We start from the raw sequence: 18,780 nt of genomic DNA, 5'->3' as shown, positions 1-18,780 counted from the left end.
CGCAACAATCTACAGACTTACGTTGTGGACAAGGTGGAGGGAGGTGTGGTAAAAAGGTTTAATTAAAGCAGTGCTTAGTGAGCAGTGATGTAGGATGGAGGGAAAGTGATGAAAGAGGTGGGGTGGGAGATAAAGGGAAGAGAAAACTGTGGTGAGGGTATGGGATAAGTAAAGAAAGGGAAAGAAAAATTTTAAAATAACCTTTCCCAGTTTTGAAAGAGGAATGTGAAGAGGGGAGGACTTTTAATATTCTATTTATTTTACCTTTTTTAATGGAGTTGGTGGGAAGTTGGGTAGGTGGGAGATGTGAGGGAGGAAGGGAGAGGGATATTTATTATCAATATGAAGAAATGAGAGAGAAAACACAGCACAACAATAAATGTAACTCCAAAAGCATTCAAGCTCCAGTACATGCATGGACACACAAAATATATGAGGGGTGGAGGGGTGGTTGATGGCAGTTATAGAGTGGGGAATGAACATTCACCTTTTTATGAGATCTCCTCACAGGAATCACAATAATGACACATCTACGATTGAAGAACCCATCCTTAACGATGGGGTAAGTCCAACAGAATTATAAAGGGGTTAATTCTCTCAAACCGGGAGCGCCGAAACGTGAGAAACCGCGAATGCGTCATAATACAGAATACATAACCCTAACAAACAAAACCGTGAATATGCCTGCGAAAAAATAAGAATAAATAATCATGAATATGCCTTGGAAAACCACAAAAATGCAAAAAAGTAAAAATAAAAAACCCCCCACGAATACGCCTGCAAAAAATAAAAATTAAAATAAACCCGTGAATACACCCACAAAAACACAAAAATACTGAAAATACACAAAGTACAGGGCCACGAATGTAGAAGCAGTCACATTTTATGAATTGTCAATACATGGTGTCTGTGAAAAAAAGAACTGTAAATGTCAGGGTCCAACACAACTCGCAGACAAACAAATGCACACAAACAAATACTGTTGGACCCTGACATTCATGGGGGATACGTTCCTGAAAAATGCTGCAAATGTTGAATGCGCGAATGTTGGGGCATTGTTTCAATGGGAATAAGGGGATAGGTTTCCAGCGGTTCGAGATTCAGAAGGGAAAATAAAAATTCCCGTGAGAAACTGTGAATGCGCCCGTAAAAAAACGTAAATAACCACGATTGCGCCCGTAAAAAAAACCGTGAATAACCACGAATATGCCCGTAAAATACCAGGAATAACCGTGAATGTGCCCGTGAGAAACCGCGAATATGCCCGTAAAAAACTGCGAATAACCACAAATGTGCCTGCAAAAAAAAAAAAACCGAATAACCACAAATGTGCCCGTAAAAAAACATGCATAACCACAAATGTGTCCGTAAAAAGCCACGAATGTGCTCATAAGAAACAGGGAATGTGCCCATGAGAAACCGCGAATGCGCCCGTAAGAAACACTGCAAATAATCACAAATGTGCCGTTAAAAAACCACGAATGCGCCCGTAAAAAAAACCACGAATGTGCCCATAAAAAAACCGCCAATAATCAGAAATATCACTGTAAAAAACCACGAATGCGCCCATGAGAAACCGCGAATGTGCCCGTGAGAAACCGTGAATGCGCCTGTAAAAAACTGCGAATAATCACAAATGTGCCCGTAAAAAAACCACGAATGCGCCTGTAAAAAACTGCGAATAATCACGAATGTACCCGTAAAAAACTGTGAATAATGACAAGTGTGCCTGTAAAAAAAAAAACACAAATGTGTCCGTAAAAAAACCGCGAATAGTCACAAATGTGCCGGTAAAAAACCACGAATGTGCCCGTAAAAAAACAACGAATGTACCCGTAAAAAACTGTGAATAATGATGAATGTGCCCGTAAAAAAAAACTATGCGACCGTAAAATACCACGAATGTGCCCGTAAAAAACCGCGAATAATCACAAATGTGCCCGAAAAAACCACGAATGTGCCCGTAAAATCCGCGAATAATCACAAATATGCCCGTAAAATCCGCCAATAATCACAAATATGCCCGTAAAAAACCATGAATGTGCCCGTTAAAAACCACGAATGTGCCTGTAAAAAAAACGGCGAATAATCACAAATGTGCCCGTAAAAAATCACGAATGTGCTCATAAAAAAACCACGAATAATCACAAATGTGCCCGTAAAAAACCACGAATGCGCCTGTAAAAAAACTGCGAATAATCACAAATGTGCCCGTAAAAACCACGAATGTGCCCTAAAAAAAGCGAATAATCACGAATGTGCACGTAAAAAACCACCTTTGTGCCCGTAAAAACCACGAATGTGTCCGTAAAAAAACGCGAATAATCAGAAATGTGCCCGAAAAAAACCACGAATGCGCCCGTAAAAAACCACGAATGTGCCCTTAAAAAAAACCGCGAATAATCACAAATGTGCCCGTAAAAAAACACGAATGCGCCCATGAATAACCGCGAATGTGCCCGTGAGAAACCGCGAATGTGCCTGTAAAAAACTGCGAATAATCACAAATGTGCCCATAAACAACCACGAATGCGCCTGTAAAAAAACTGCGAATAATCACGAGTGTGCCCGTAAAAAAATTCCAAATGTGCCCGTAAAAAAAAGTCCGAATGTGCCCGTAAAATACCACGAATGTGTCCAAAAAAACTCCGATTGTGCCCGAAAAAAAAACACGAATGTGCCCATAAAAAATTCGAATAATCACAAACGTGTCCGTAAAAAAAACCATGAATGTGCCCGTAAAAAACCACGAATGCGCCCGAAAAAAAAACAGGAATGTGCCCTTAAAAAACCGCGAATAATCACAAATGTGCCCGTAAAAAACCACGAATGTGCCCATGAGGAACCGCAAAAATGTGCCTGTGAGAAACCGCGAATGCGCCTGTTAAAAAACTGCGAATAATCACAAATGTGCCCGTAACAAACCACGAATGAGCCTGTAAAAAAAACTGCGAATAATCACAAATGTGCCCGTAACAAACCACGAATGCGCCTGTAAAAATGCGAATAATCACAAATGTGCCCGTAAACAACCACGAATGTGCCTGTAAAAAACTGCGAATAATCACGAATGTGCCCGTAAAAAAACCACGAATAATCACAAATGTGCCCGTAAAAAACCACGAAGGTGCCCGTAAAAAACCGCCAATAACACAAATCTGCCCCTAAAAAAACCACGAATGTGCCCGTAAAAAAATACGAATAATCACAAATGTGCCCGTAAAAAACCACGAATGTGCCCATGAGGAACCGCAAAAATGTGCCTGTGAGAAACCGCGAATGCGCCTGTTAAAAAACTGCGAATAATCACAAATGTGCCCGTAACAAACCACGAATGCGCCTGTAAAAAAAACTGCGAATAATCACAAATGTGCCCGTAACAAACCACGAATGCGCCTGTAAAAATGCGAATAATCACAAATGTGCCCGTAAACAACCACGAATGTGCCTGTAAAAAACTGCGAATAATCACGAATGTGCCCGTAAAAAAACCACGAATAATCACAAATGTGCCCGTAAAAAACCACGAAGGTGCCCGTAAAAAACCGCCAATAACACAAATGTGCCCCTAAAAAACCACGAATGTGCCCGTAAAAAAATACGAATAATCACAAATGTGTCCGTAAAAAAACCCCCTATGTACCCGAAAAACCACGGATGTGCCTCAAAAAACCACGAATGTGCCCGTAAAAACTACGAATGTGCCCATAAAAAAACGCGAAGAATCACAAATGTGCTCGTAAAAAACCACCGATGTGCCCGTAAAAAACCACGAATGTGCCCATAAAAAACGCGAAGAATCACAAATGTGCTCGTAAAAAACCACCAATGTGCCTGTGAAAAAGCCACGAATGTGCCCGTAAAAACCACGAATGTGCCCGTAAAAACCACGAATGTGCCCGTAAAAACCACGAATGTGCCCGAAAAAACCACGAATGTGCCCGAAAAAACCACGAATGTACCCGTAAAAAAAACGCGAAAAAACCATGAATGTGCCCGAAAAATCCACGAATGTGCCTGAAAAAAAAGACGAATGTGTCCGTAAAAGACCTCGAATGTGCCGTAAAAAAAAAACCATGAATGTGACCGTAAAAAAACCACGAATGTGCCTGTAAAAAACTGCGAATAATCACCAATGTGCCCGTAAAAAAACCACCTATGTGCCCGGAAAAACCACGAATGTGCCCGGAAAAAAAAGCGAATAATCACAAATGTGCCTGTAAATAAAACCACGGATGTGCTCGTAAAAAAAACCATGAATGCGCCCATGAGAAACCGCGTATGCGCCTGTAAAAAAAAAAAAAATGAATAATCACAAATGTGTCCGTAACAAACCACGAATGCGCCTGTAAAAAACTGGTAATAATCACAAATCTGCCCGTAAAAAACCACGAATGTTCCCGTTAAAAAAACCGCGAATAATCACAAATATGCCTGCAAAAAAACCACGAATGTGCCTGTAAAAAACCACGAATGTGCCCGTAAAAAACCGCCAATAATCACAAATGTGCCCGTAAAAAAAAAAACACAAATATGTCCGTAAAAAAACCACAAATCTGCCGGAAAAAAACCATGAATGTGCCCGAAAAAAAAAAACTCCATGTGCCCGAAAAAACCGCGAATAATCACCAATGTGCCCGTAAAAAACCACCTATGTGCCCGGAAAAACCACGAATGTGCCCGTAAAAAAAAGCGAATAATCACAAATGTGCCTGTAAAATAAAAAAAACCACGGATGTGTTCGTAAAAAAAAAAACCATGAATGCGCCCATGAGAAACCGCGTATGCGCCTGTAAAAAAACTGAATAATCACAAATCTGCCCGTAAAAAACCATGAATGTTCCCTTTAAAAAAACCGCGAATAATCACAAATGTGCCTGTAAAAAACCACGAATGTTCCCGTAAAAAAACCACGAATAATCACAAATGTGCCTGTAAAAAACCACGAATGTTCCCGTAAAAAAAACACGAATAATCACAAATGTGCCCGTAAAAACCACGAATGTGCCCTAAAAAAAAGCGAATAATCACAAATATGCCCGTAAACACCACCTTTGTGCCCATAAAAACCACGAATGTGCCCTAAAAAAAAGCGAATAATCACGAATGTGCACGTAAAAAACCACCTTTGTGTCCGTAAAAACCACGAATGTGTCCGTAAAAAAACGCGAATAATCAGAAATGTGCCCGAAAAAAACCACGAATGCGCCCGTAAAAAACCACGAATGTGCCCTTAAAAAAAACCGCGAATAATCACAAATGTGCCCGTAAAAAAACACGAATGCGCCCATGAATAACCGCGAATGTGCCCGTGAGAAACCGCGAATGTGCCTGTAAAAAACTGCGAATAATCACAAATGTGCCCATAAACAACCACGAATGCGCCTGTAAAAAAAACTGCGAATAATCACGAGTGTGCCCGTAAAAAAAATTCCAAATGTGCCCGTAAAAAAAATTCCAAATGTGCCCGTAAAAAAAAGTCCGAATGTGCCCGTAAAATACCACGAATGTGTCAAAAAAAACTCCGATTGTGCCCGAAAAAAAAAAAACACGAATGTGCCCGAAAAAAAAAAAAACGAATGTGCCCATAAAAAACTCGAATAATCACAAACGTGTCCGTAAAAAAAACCATGAATGTGCCCGTAAAAAAACCACGAATGCGCCCGAAAAAAAACAGGAATGTGCCCTTAAAAAACCGCGAATAATCACAAATGTGCCCGTAAAAAACCACGAATGTGCCCATGAGGAACCGCAAAAATGTGCCTGTGAGAAACCGCGAATGCGCCTGTTAAAAAACTGCGAATAATCACAAATGTGCCCGTAACAAACCACGAATGCGCCTGTAAAAAAACTGCGAATAATCACAAATGTGCCCGTAACAAACCACGAATGCGCCTGTAAAAATGCGAATAATCACAAATGTGCCCGTAAACAACCACGAATGTGCCTGTAAAAAACTGCGAATAATCACGAATGTGCCCGTAAAAAAAACCACGAATAATCACAAATGTGCCCGTAAAAAACCACGAATAATCACAAATGTGCCCGTAAAAAACCAGGAATGCGACCGTAAAAACTACGAATGTGCCGCTAAAAAACTGTGAATGTGCCGGTAAAAAACTGCGAATGTGCCCGTAAAAAACCACTAATGTGCCCGTAAAAAAGTGTGAATAATGACAAATGTGCCTGTAAAAAAAAAACTGCGTATAATCACGAATGTGCCCGTAAAAAAACCACGAATAATCAAAAATGTGCCTGTAAAAAACCACGAATGCGACCGCAAACAACCACGAATGTACCTGTAAAAAACTGCGAATAATCATGAATGTGCCCGTAAAAAAACCACGAATGTGCCCGTAAAAAACCACGAATAATCAAAAATATGCCCATAAAAAGCACGAATAATCACAAATGTGCCCGTAAAAAAAACCACAAATGTGCCCGTAAAAAAACAGGAATGCGACCGTAAAAACTACGAATGTGCCCCTAATAAACTGCGAATGTGCCCGTAAAAAACTGCAAATGTGCCTGTAAAAAATCACGAATGTGCCCGTAAAAAACTGTGAATAATAACAAATGTGCCCGTAAAAAACCGCGAATAATCACAAATGTGCCCGTAAAAAAACATGAATACGACCGTAAAAAACCAGAAATGTGCCCATAAAAAAACTGCGAATAATCACAAATGTGCCCGAAAAACCACGAATATGCCCGTAAAAAACCACTAATGTGCCCGTAAAAAAACCACGAATGTGACCGTAAAATCCACCAATGTGCCCGTAAAAAAATCGCTAATAATCACAAATGTGCCCGTAAAAAAACCACGAATGCGCCCATGAGAAAACCGCGAATGTGCCCATGAGAAACCGCAAATAATCACAAATGTGCCCGTAAAAAAACCACAAATGCGCTCGTAAAAAACCGCGAATGTGCCAGTGAGAAACCGCGAATAATCACAAATGTACCCGTAGAAAACGACGAATGTGCCCCTAAAAAGCCACGAATGTGCCCGTAAAAAACCACCTATGTGCCCGGAAAAACCACGAATGTGCCCGTAAAAAAAGCGAATAATCACAAATGTGCTCGTTAAAAAACCATGAATTCGCCCATGAGAAACCGCGTATGCGCCTGTAAAAAAAAAAAACTGAATAATCACAAATGTGCCCGTAACAAACCACGAATGCGCCTGTAAAAAACTGGTAATAATCACAAATCTGCCCGTAAAAAACCACGAATGTTCCCGTTAAAAAAAACCGCGAATAATCACAAATATGCCTGCAAAAAAACCACAAATGTGCCTGTAAAAAACCACGAATGTGCCCGTAAAAAACCGTCAATAATCACAAATGTGCCCGTAAAAAAAAAAAAAAAACACAAATATGTCCGTAAAAAAACCATGAATGTGCCCGAAAAAACCGCGAATAATCACCAATGTGCCCGTAAAAAACCACCTATATGGCCGGAAAAACCACGAATGTGCCCGTAAAAAAAAAGCGAATAATCACAAATGTGCCTGTAAAAAAAAAAAAAAACCACGGATGTGTTCGTAAAAAAAAAAACCATGAATGCGCCCATGAGAAACCGCATATGCGCCTGTAAAAAAACTGAATAATCACAAATGTGCCCGTAACAAACCACGAATGCGCCTGTAAAAAAAAACTGCGAATAATCACAAATCTGCCCTTAAAAAACCACGAATGTTCCCGTTAAAAAAAACGCGAATAATCACAAATGTGCCCGTAAAAAACCACCTTTGTGCCCGTAAAAAAACCACGAATGTGCCCTAAAAAAAAAGCGAATAATCACGAATGTGCACGTAAAAAACCACCTTTGTGCCCGTAAAAACCACGAATGTGCCCTTAAAAAAAACCGCGAATAATCACAAATGTGCCCGTAAAAAAACACGAATAATCACAAATGTGCCCGAAAAAACCACGAATGCTCCCGTAAAAAACCACGAATGTGCCCTTAAAAAAAACCGCGAATAATCACAAATGTGCCCGTAAAAAAACACTAATGCGCCCATGAATAACCGCGAATGTGCCCGTGAGAAACCGCGAATGTGCCTGTAAAAAACTACGAATAATCACAAATGTGCCCATAAACAACCACGAATGCGCCTGTAAAAAAACTGCAAATAATCACGAGTGTGCCCGTAAAAAAATTCCGAATGTGCCTGTAAACAAATTCCGAATGTGCCCGTAAAAAAAACTCCGAATGTGCCCGTAAAATACCACGAATGTGTCCAAAAAAACTCCGATTGTGCCTGAAAAAAAAACACGAATGTGCCCGAAAAAAAACACGAATGTGCCCATAAAAAACTCGAATAATCACAAACGTGTCCGTAAAAAAAACCATGAAAGTGCCCGTAAAAAACCACGAATGCGCCCGAAAAAAAACAGGAATGTGCCCTTAAAAAACCGCGAATAATCACAAATGTGCCCGTAAAAAACCACGAATGCGCCCATGAGGAACCACAAAAATGTGCCTGTGAGAAACCGCGAATGCGCCTGTAAAAAAACTGCGAATAATCACAAATGTGCCCGTTACAAACCACGAATGCGCCTGTAAAAAATGCGAATAATCACAAATGTGCCCGTAAACAATCACGAATGTGCCCGTAAAAAAAACCACGAATAATCACAAATGTGCCCGTAAAAAACCAGGAATGCGACCGTAAAAACTACGAATGTTCCGGTAAAAAACTGCGAATGTGTCCATAAAAAACTGCGAATGTGTCCATAAAAAACTGCGAATGTGTCCGTAAAAAACTGCGAATGTGCCCGTAAAAAACTGTGAATGTGCCCGTAAAAATCCACTAATGTGCCCGTAAAAAAGTGTGAATAATGACAAATGTGCCTGTAAAAAAAACTGCGTATAATCACGAATGTGCCCGTAAAAAAAACCACGAATAATCAAAAATGTGCCTGTAAAAAAAACCACGAATGCGACCGCAAACAACCACGAATGTACCTGTAAAAAACTGCGAATAATCATGAATGTGCCCGTAAAAAAACCACAAATGTGCCCGTAAAAAACCACGAATAATCAAAAATATGCCCATAAAAAGCACGAATAATCACAAATGTGCCCGTAAAAAAACCACAAATGTGCCCGTAAAAAACCAGGAATGCGACCGTAAAAACTACGAATGTGCCCCTAATAAACTGCGAATGTGCCCGTAAAAAACTGTGAATGTGCCTGTAAAAAAAATCACGAATGTGCCCGTAAAAAAACTGTGAATAATGACAAATGTGCCCGTAAAAAACCGCGAATAATCACAAATGTGTCCGAAAAACCACGAATGTGCCCGTAAAAAAACCACGAATGTGACCGTAAAAACCACAAATGTGCCCGTAAAAAAATCGCTAATAATCACAAATGTGCCCGTAAAAAAAACCACGAATGCGCCCATGAGAAAACCGCGAATGTGCCCTGAGAAACCGCAAATAATCACAAATGTGCCCGTAAAAAAACCACAAATGCGCTCGTAAAAAACCGCAAATGTGCCCGTGAGAAACCGCGAATGTGACCGTGAGAAACCTCGAATAATAACAAATGTACCCGTAAAAAACCATGAATGCGCCCATAAGAAAACCGCGAATAACTTCGAATGCTCCCGTGAGAAACCGCGAATACGCCCATAAAAAGGAACTCCCCCCCCCCCCTCGGCGAATATGCAAAGCACGGGGCCGCAAATGTAGAAGCAGTAGTATTTTATGAACCATAAATATGTGGGGTCTACGAATAACGGAACTGCGAATGTCGGGGTCCGACAGTACATACACACAAACAAATCCTGAAAATTTTATTGTTGGCCAAGGACTGGCCCTGAGGCAGAAGCAAACAAATATGGTACACACAAATAAACAAATATGTGAAGACAAAGGGATATAAACAAACACGTCCACACAAACATACAATCATACACGCACAAACATTTGCACAAACAGACAAACAAATATGCACAGAATAGAGTACAGACAAACAAACAAATACGCACAGAACACTGCCTTCGGTCAATTCAGTCTGATGGAGAGGGGAAGAAAGCATAAAATTGAGAGCCGCACATTGGCTACTGGAGTGGAGGAAGTCTGTTATCCGAGAGTTGAGTCGGCCTTGGATTCCATCGGCAGTGAGTATGGAGAGTATTCAGCCTTCTGACGAGTGAAGTCAATTGTGGTGCCATTTGAAGAGAGGGAAGGGATGGAACAGGAGCATACACCAGAGACTGACTTGATAAGGCATGACTAGGTCTTAAAGGAGTGAGACAAGTTTGAAAGTTCAATCTTGAGGTTGGACAGATGTTGTTTTCTGGTTCTCCTGAGAGTAGACACATGCTTTTTGCAGACGTTGTGCGATAATGTTCAGTTGCCTTTGGTTGGATTTGCCTTCTAGGAGGAGAATGCAAGTTGTTTTAAGGCAATTGCCTCACCACAGAATTCAGTGGGGGTTCAGCACATGCAGATGACTGGCTCTTGTTTTAATTTTTCGGCTTTTATTTAGTTTTAATCGAGAAATTATGTCAACATATTTTTCATTTGCCTGTAAAATGCCTGGGATTTTCACGAGTGTACATGCATTTCTGGTGAATGTCATGTGAACGTGCCTTTTTGCCCACAAATATTTGCCTGCAGTGACTTGCACAGATTAACCATCTCGGCATATCGTCACGTTCATTTGTAAGTAATGCTCCATCCACGAAATGTGGACATGAAGAAGAATGCAAAATATAATCGGGATAGGAGGAAGCCAAATGAAGAGGTGCCGCAAGTAGTTGATGAAACGCACAGCATCGCCACTCACTCACACAGAAGGCAGAAGATCTAGTTGGGAGACATGATTTGAGGAGAAAGTCTATTGAAAGACACAATTGAAGGGAAAGTACAAGGAAAGACCTAGAAGGAGATTGTTGGACAAACTAAGACAAGGAAACACCGATGGAGAATTTGAGAGAGGCAGAGGATTGGGAGAGGTCGAGGGAAAGGAAACCAAGGACCTGCCCTGAGGCAGAACACCAAGAGGACGAAAGTGAAATGGGCACAGGAGCACCTTGCATTTCATGGGACCAACTCATGTGAACATGCAATAGTCACAGAAACACTTTGTATTACATGGGACCCAACATATGGGAACATGCAATAGTAACATGAACACCTGGCATCAAATGGGACCTCGGATCCGATCTTTTTTAGCAGATGCTGGAAGGTCTTTATATATGTTCTGGACTAATCTATTTCCATTCCTTCATTCTTCTGCATTGCTAATAGCACTGGTTCACAACCATCTCTTCATTATTTTGATCTACAACTCAGCTTGTCCGTTTAGCAGAATAAACCATTTTTATGACAAATTGTACTTTTATTTTAATGTAAACACACAGTGCACAAAACACCATCTGTGTTTGTTCGCTCACGTCATCGATAATTAAGGCATTGGTGCCCAACTCTTATTTATTCCACCTTTTGGTGAAAAGGTACAAATACTATTGGATCCCGCTATTCATGGGGGTTATGTTCCAAGAAAATTCCGCGAATGTCGGGGCATTGTTTCATTGGGAAAAATGTGGATAGGTTCCCGGCGGTTCATGATTCATAAGGTGAAATCAAAAATCCCTTGAAAAACTGTGAATACGACCGCGAATACGCGAAGCACGGGGCCGCGAATGTAAAAGCAGGTCGCATTTTATCAGCCGCGAATATGCAGGGTCCGCAAACAGCGACTCTGCGAATAGCAGGGTCCAATATTACTCAGATAAATAACTTGAGTTTCGCCATTATTGCTAAAAAAGTGCTCCATATCATGTGACAAATGTGGTATTCCAATCCGTGGTGCGAATCACTTGTACCACTGATTGGATTGTCCTGCGTTTCAACTGTACGTCACTTTGAAGACGATATGAATGTACAACTGCACAACACATGGTGCCGAATGACTGAAGAACAGTGATTGCTGACGACGGCGCAATGTTCTGAAATGCGGATATGTTTCTTGCAGCGAATCATTGATCCATGATGGCTGGCGCAGATATTCCTGTGCAGTTGACGAGTTGCTTTTCTCTTGCTTGTGCTGTTGCTCGGTGTAACATTTCCATGAGTGCATGTGAAGTGAAACATGCGGTAGTTATCAGTTTATTTATTTAAACCTTCCCCATAAGATAGCGGAAGACTTATTGTTGTTGTAGGGTTTGTTTCTGCGATTGGTGCCCCTAGTTTTTCATAGTATCGCAGAGTTTCTTCGACCCAAAGAGTACAAAACCACTATTTCGGTTTTTCTCCCTTTTTCTTCGACCACTGTCCGAGCTGTATCTTGGATCCGGCTGGGACGTTCGGAATGAAATTTTGCACAAATAGTGAGAATACAAACTGTGTGGTTGACGTAATTCTTTTGACCTTGACCTAGTTTTTAAGGTAATGTCCTAATTGTAGACTTTTAAACATTTTTCACCATAACTCGACAAAGGTTTGCCCTAGCAGAATGAAGTTGCCCTTTCTAGATAGCCTGGAGCAAGGCCCATTTAAGCTTAATTTGCATCATACCCCTCCTTGTTAAAGGTCAAGGTCAAATAGCAGTCTGAAAAAAATAACGTGTTTTTATTTTGTATTTTTTTTTCTTCCAATTTTTCCAATGTGGAATCTCAGACCGATTGGCATGCCAAGATGTTCTTGCATCATCATAGCTTACCTGCACTGATGTTGTGCACCTGATATTTGATTCATGTCATTGACCTACTTTTTTGGATTGCGACCTAATTAACAAAAACACCTTGAATAATTTTCCTCTGATTTTCATGATGTTGAGGTTTATGGAAAGATTGTTGGGATGAAGACATTTTCTTAATTTCTATTATATCCCTAATTGTTGAAGGTCAAGGTCATATGGCGATCCAAAAAAACAAACAAAGAAGGCTATCAATGGATTGCGGGTACCTTGGGAGGACCCTTGGTGATCGCTTTGTGATCGCAGATATCTCGTTTATTTCTGTTTTATCCTTTTTAACTCGAAATTTTAAAGTGTTGTGTGGATAATAATTTAAATTGCCTTGTATTTTTCATATTGTTTAGTTTCCCTGGTGTGTTTGCCTCGATGAACTGCATTTTCCCTGCCAGGGTAACCTTGCATTTTGTTGTTTTTACAGGTTATCAGGGGGTTATTGAAATACTGGCCAAAGACGTGCAGCCAAAAGGAGGTGAGCACTATGTAGAATCACAATGCATTTGCAAGAGGAACCGAATTGCTCTTAGTTTTGCTGATGTTTTGGTTTGTCCCCTCTGTTCTTTCGTTTGATAAGATTAACAAAATAATTTGTCAAAGATTCACAATAAACCCAATGATTTGCAGTGAGGTATTTGGCATTGATGAGTTGAAATTGTCGCTTCTCCGAAACTATCTTTGGACACAACATTAACTGGAGAGTTCATAGAACACATCACCCCGCACAGTGTTCAAATCCCTATATGGTTCAATTCAAATAAAGTAATGATTTTAAAGATCACAAGTCTGAAGACGACAATGGTTCACGAGCGGTATTTGACAATGTAGATTGTTTGAGAAGTCAAGGATGAGACAATCAATATGATAATGTTTGACCAAGTTATAAAAATGATCAACATGATGTGGTACGAGTGACAGGTTATTGGATGCAAAATGTCGAAAACCCGGTTTCGTTCAACAACTTTCAAAATTTGACCTTTGCATAACCTTTAAAGGTCACAAAACAATGTTGTGGACATTAAAATAAGGAAACATGCTATAGCTGCTATAGCTTAATGGAGTTAGTTTGTTGAAGAAGGTCGAAAACCCGGTTCGATTACCACAACTTTGAAAATTTGACCTTTGTGAACTTTAAAAGTCAAAGGTCAAGGATTATGACCTTTGGTGCAAAACTTCCTCTGGAACATTCCAGGAACAATATAACTTCATATAGGCTATATCACATTTTGCACTCCTCGGATTATCCATACTTTGATGAAATCAGCGTAAAAACAAACTTGAAGGGGGCGCCACGGGAAAGGTGTTCGAGATAGAGCAAAATGGTTTTGAAGACTTTAGGTGGGGAATGACCTCAAGAGTATGCATAAAAAATATTGTCATCCCAGCTCTCAAAGTTTGGGCGGTCGTATGATTTTTATGTCAAAATTCGAAATTTTCGAAGTTCGTGACCTTGACCTTGTGACCTTGACCTTGGGACGAAAATGAAAAATCGAGCTCCGTGGGGCTATGCAGGTGCCATTGGGCTAACCAAATACCGAAACCCCTGCCAGATTCGACAAACCCCTGAGGAGCAGATGCAAATTGAAATCGGCTACCCCCTAAAAACACAATTCGCAATTTTCTAAGTTTGTGACCTTGTGGCCTTGACCTTGGGATGAAAATGAAAAATCGAGCTCCGTGGGGCTATGCAGGTGCCATTGGGCGAACCGAATACCAAAACCCCTGCCAGATTCGACAAACCCCTCGGAGAAGATGGATTTTTATGTCAAAATTCGCAATTTTCTAAGTTCGTGACCTTGTGACCTTGACCTTGGGACGAAAATGAAAAATCGAGCTCCGTGGGGCGATGCAGGTGCCATTGGGCTAACCAAATACCGAAACCCCTGTCAGATTCGACAAAGCCCCGAAGAGGAGATGCAAATTGAAATCGGCTACCCCCTAAAAACACATTTTTTGGGGCGTGGCTCCTCCCATAATGGGCGCGCCACGCACATTTTCAGGAAAACACAACTAGATCATGATGTAAACCTCCTCCCAAAATTTTATCAGGATCGGATCAAAACCCACGGAGCTATGCTCGAGACAGACAGACAGACAGACATAGAGACAGACAGACAGACAGACACACACACAACAATAACGAATATTGTGGTCACTTATTTTTTTTGTGAAAATATTTTTTCGTGAACCAATTAAAAAAATTTCCACAACTTTCGGTTTATTGAAGCAGTCTTGCACACCAGCCACCCTTGTATACCAGCCACGCTTCTCCGAAACTATCTTTGGACACAACATTAAGTGGAGAGTTCATAGAATACATCACCCCGCACAAAGGTGTTGTTGTAGCCGTTGTGGTCTGTGGAGCCTGTAGGTCGTGTGGCTGTAGAGTGCATCGAGTACGAAATAAAGTGGAGTTACGGGCATCGTACGCTCACACTCTCGCTCGTGGCAATAAAGCAGGGTGGTGCTATCCCCTCGCTCGTGTCTGCCTTGGCGCACCTCTACCACGACATTACATTTGGCGACGAGTCTGTTCGGATCGGCGTGTGCAGAGTGCCTGGGTTACTCGGATTGATGTGCAGTTTTGGCCGGGGCGATTGGATCGCGGCAGCGAGTAACTCGGCGCATCTCGCGCGGTTCAAGGTCTACACCGGGCGTGGGTCCCGGAGAAGCGCATCGCGAGTTTCGCGCACCGCACGCACAGGCTTCGGGGCCAGGTGTCTCGCAGTCACGGGCGGCTCGAGGATGGCAGAAGGTCGGGGCACGGCGCACGGACGCATGCCCGTCTTCATCGGAGACGACTTCGAATTGTTTTCTGAACAATTGGGCTGCTATTTCCACGCGAATGATGTGGACGATGAAAGCAAACGCAAATCGATCTTGCTCGCCTCGCTATCAACGGAACATTATCGGCTGCTGAGTGATTTGGTATCACTTCATTATCGCGCGCACGGCTTCAGGGCGGGTCAGGTCCTGCAGCCTGACGTCCCGCCGGCGCCTGCGAGTCACGTTGAGTCACGAGGGCCGGGCTCAGAGTTCATTTTATTACTGCTTTGCAAACCTCGGGAATGGTTTCTGCGAGGCCACGGCTAAAGGACGAGGGCAAGAAGTTCAGCTCAGACGCGGCGTCGGCTGTCGCAGAAGCTCTGAGGAATGTCCAGGGTCTCGGTGTTCGGTGCGCAGCAGATGATCCGGAGGTCAGCGCGATGTTCCAGGCGCGCACGGCCGCGCGCACGGTCTTCAGCGCTGGTCGTGGCCGAGCGTTGCAATGCAGTCAGTCGGACGGTGGTCTGAGCACTCGGGGACGTCTACGGTGTGTGTGCCGAGAGTCATTGCCCATCATAACGGTCATGGATGGCGGTGTGCGAAGCGACCCTTACGTCCCGGGTCGAGACCTACTGCCGGTACGGTGTTCGGTGCATGGCGTACACTTTGACGCCCCGGGTCGAGTCTCGCAGCCTGGGTATAGAGATCCCGGCGACCCGGAGCGGGAGATGCTGCCGATGTTGAACCTGTCTTCAATTGGTCCGGAAGTGACAAGATCAATGACAGTGGAGGTTGAGATGATCGGCGCACTGATGCTGCCAATGTTGAACCTGGTTTCAATTGGTCCGACGGTGACAGGACCAATGCCAGTGGAGGTCGATATGATCGGGGCACTGATCGGGTGTCGAGTTGAGTCCGCTCGTGCTACCCTCGCATTGCACACGTATGCCGGTGAAGCGCTGCCGGCGGTTGGCGGGGCACACGTCTTGGTTGCCCATCAGGGTCGGCGGGTTGCGCTCCCGTGGTTCGTGGTGCGAGGGGAGGGGCTCGCAGTTCTTGTTTCGGAGTTCGTACCTCCAGGTGCACCTGTGCCCCCTTCGGGGCACGTACCTCCGGTTGGGCCCGGGCTTCCCTCGGGACGGGGGCCGCGACGATGCAGCGTGAGCTGCCGTTCACTGCTTCCTGCGACGATGATGTACGGTTCTGGAGCAAGGGGAGCCATGCCAGCTGCGATGAGCTCTCGCGCTTCGGCTGCGCTCATGATACAATGCGCGCCCGTGTCGTTCAGGCGATTTCAGCGGGGAATTGGAGCGAGCCATTCGCGTTCAAGAAGTTCGCGGATCGCGACCGTCGACGACAAGCAGGTCATCGCAACGTCACGACGACGACCGAGAGACGGACACGTGATGTGATTCATGGGTTGCTGTTCGTTGCGTATTTGATTTTCATTGCTCGAGTGATGCAGTTTAGCGTTGTTAAAATAAATGCCGACAGTTCGTGTGTGAGCATATGTTTGGCTGGGATCAATCGATGGGATGTTCGATATGACCGATGTGATATGAAGGCCTTGGGGGCGATCGTAGCAAATAAAGAGGTCTTTCTGGTCTCCAGCTGCGAGGGCAGTCCACGGGTCGCTACCCTGTCATGTGTGGGGATTATATTGGGAGAAGGCGCTGTACGAAAAGGGGAGTTTGCATCTGCGCAGACGATGTTCTTGTTGCTTTATGGCATGACTGGATGTGATGGGTGGTTTTGTATGGGATTGCTGGGACTGCAGCCGACTAATTGCCGGTTCGACTCGCGTGTGGGTCTCAGAGATCGACTCAGAGCCGGGGCTGGTTCGCTGTTCAGCGTTACCCCCACCCCTGGTTTCGGCAAGGTCAGATGTGCCTGGCGCCCTGGGGCGCAACTCTCTGTTCTCGCCAAAGCCGTTCGGACGTGCGTTGGGATCTCGGCTGATTGTGATGCGTGGGTTTGTTATGGGACTGATGGTGCGCCCAGCCGACGGCGCTGTTCAGCGTCACCGCCCAAGGTCGGACGGGCTTGGCGTCGGGCGGCACAAACCTCTGTTCTCACCAAGGTTGGCTGCGCTGGCGCCACGGGGCTTCCAGACAACAGAGCTTCCAGGCTCGGAATGTTTATCTGATTTGGGTCTGTCTGGGGGAGATGTGGCGCCTTGTCGGCCGGGGGCGTTTGATGGTGCCGGGGGAGGTTTGCTCGGGAGGTCGTCGCGACCTCGCCGGAGGGCGTGTAAGCATGGGCCGCCTGGGGGCGCTTCTGCTGCGTAGTGATGCTGTGCTTCCCGCCTTGCTTCTTGATATCTGTAACGCGGTCAGACTTTTTGTGGGTTCGTCGTGCAACTCAGTCTTCGGAACCTGTCCATTGCAGTTCAACTCGCTCTCATCGACACGTTATATGGTGTGATGTGCCTGTGCTTTTTGGTTATTATCGTTTTTTTGTGCCTCTCTGCACAAATCATAGTTTTAGGAGGGAGGAGTGTGGTGTACTGGGCCTGCGGGGGCAGGGCGTGATGCGGAGAGCGTGGTGGAGGTGTGGAGGAGTGGTTTTGGAGTGGTCACGTGCCTGCACGTGATATAAGAGGTCGCGCCGCCTGAGGCGTTGTTGTAGCCGTTGTGGTCTGTGGAGCCTGTAGGTCATGTGGCTGTAGAGTGCATCGAGTACGTAATAAAGTGGAGTTACGGGCATCGTACGCTCACACTCTCGCTCGTGGCAATAAAGCAGGGTTGTGCTATCCCCTCGCTCGTGTCTGCCTTGGCGCACCTCTACCACGACATAACACCAGCCACCCTTGTTCACCAGCCACCCTTGTTCACCAGCCACCCTTGTTCACCAGCCACCCTTGTTCACCAGCCACCCTTGTTCACCAGCCACCCTTGTTCACCAGCCACCCCTTGTTCACCAGCCACCCCTTGTTCACCAGCCACCCCTTGTTCACCAGCCACCCCTTGTCACCAGCCATCCCTTGTACACCAGCCACCCCTTGTTCACGAGCCACCCCTTGTCACCAGCCACCCCTTGTCACCAGCCACCCCTTGTCACCAGCCACCCCTTGTACACCAGCCACCCCTTGTACACCAGCCACCCCTGCACACCAGCCACCCCTGCACACCAGCCACCCCTGCACACCAGCCACCCCTGCACACCAGCCACCCCTGCACACCAGCCACCCCTGCACACCAGCCACCCCTGCTCACCAGCCACCCCTGCTCACCAGCCACCCCTGTTCACCAGCCACCCCTGTTCACCAGCCACCCCTGTTCACCAGCCACCCCTGTTCAC

General features: G+C 44.4%; 1 protein-coding gene across 1 annotated transcript in view; it reads left to right on the top strand.

Moving 5' to 3' along the window:
* The window catches only part of LOC147012386 (serine/threonine-protein phosphatase 2A 56 kDa regulatory subunit alpha isoform-like), a 100,994-nt gene that overhangs the window by 71,889 nt on the left and 10,325 nt on the right, over positions 1–18,780 (top strand). The window contains exon 10 of the mRNA XM_085856494.1: positions 13,139–13,189. Within this exon, the coding sequence (XP_085712620.1) occupies positions 13,139–13,189 (51 nt within the window). The remainder of the gene's footprint in view (positions 1–13,138; positions 13,190–18,780) is intronic.

Source organism: Eptatretus burgeri, chromosome 15 (genome assembly GCF_056783735.1).
Source record: "Eptatretus burgeri isolate ZD-2024b chromosome 15, Ebu_testis_v1, whole genome shotgun sequence".
Taxonomy (NCBI): Eukaryota; Metazoa; Chordata; class Myxini; order Myxiniformes; family Myxinidae; genus Eptatretus; species Eptatretus burgeri.
This window is presented reverse-complemented; position numbering and strand designations above follow the sequence as displayed.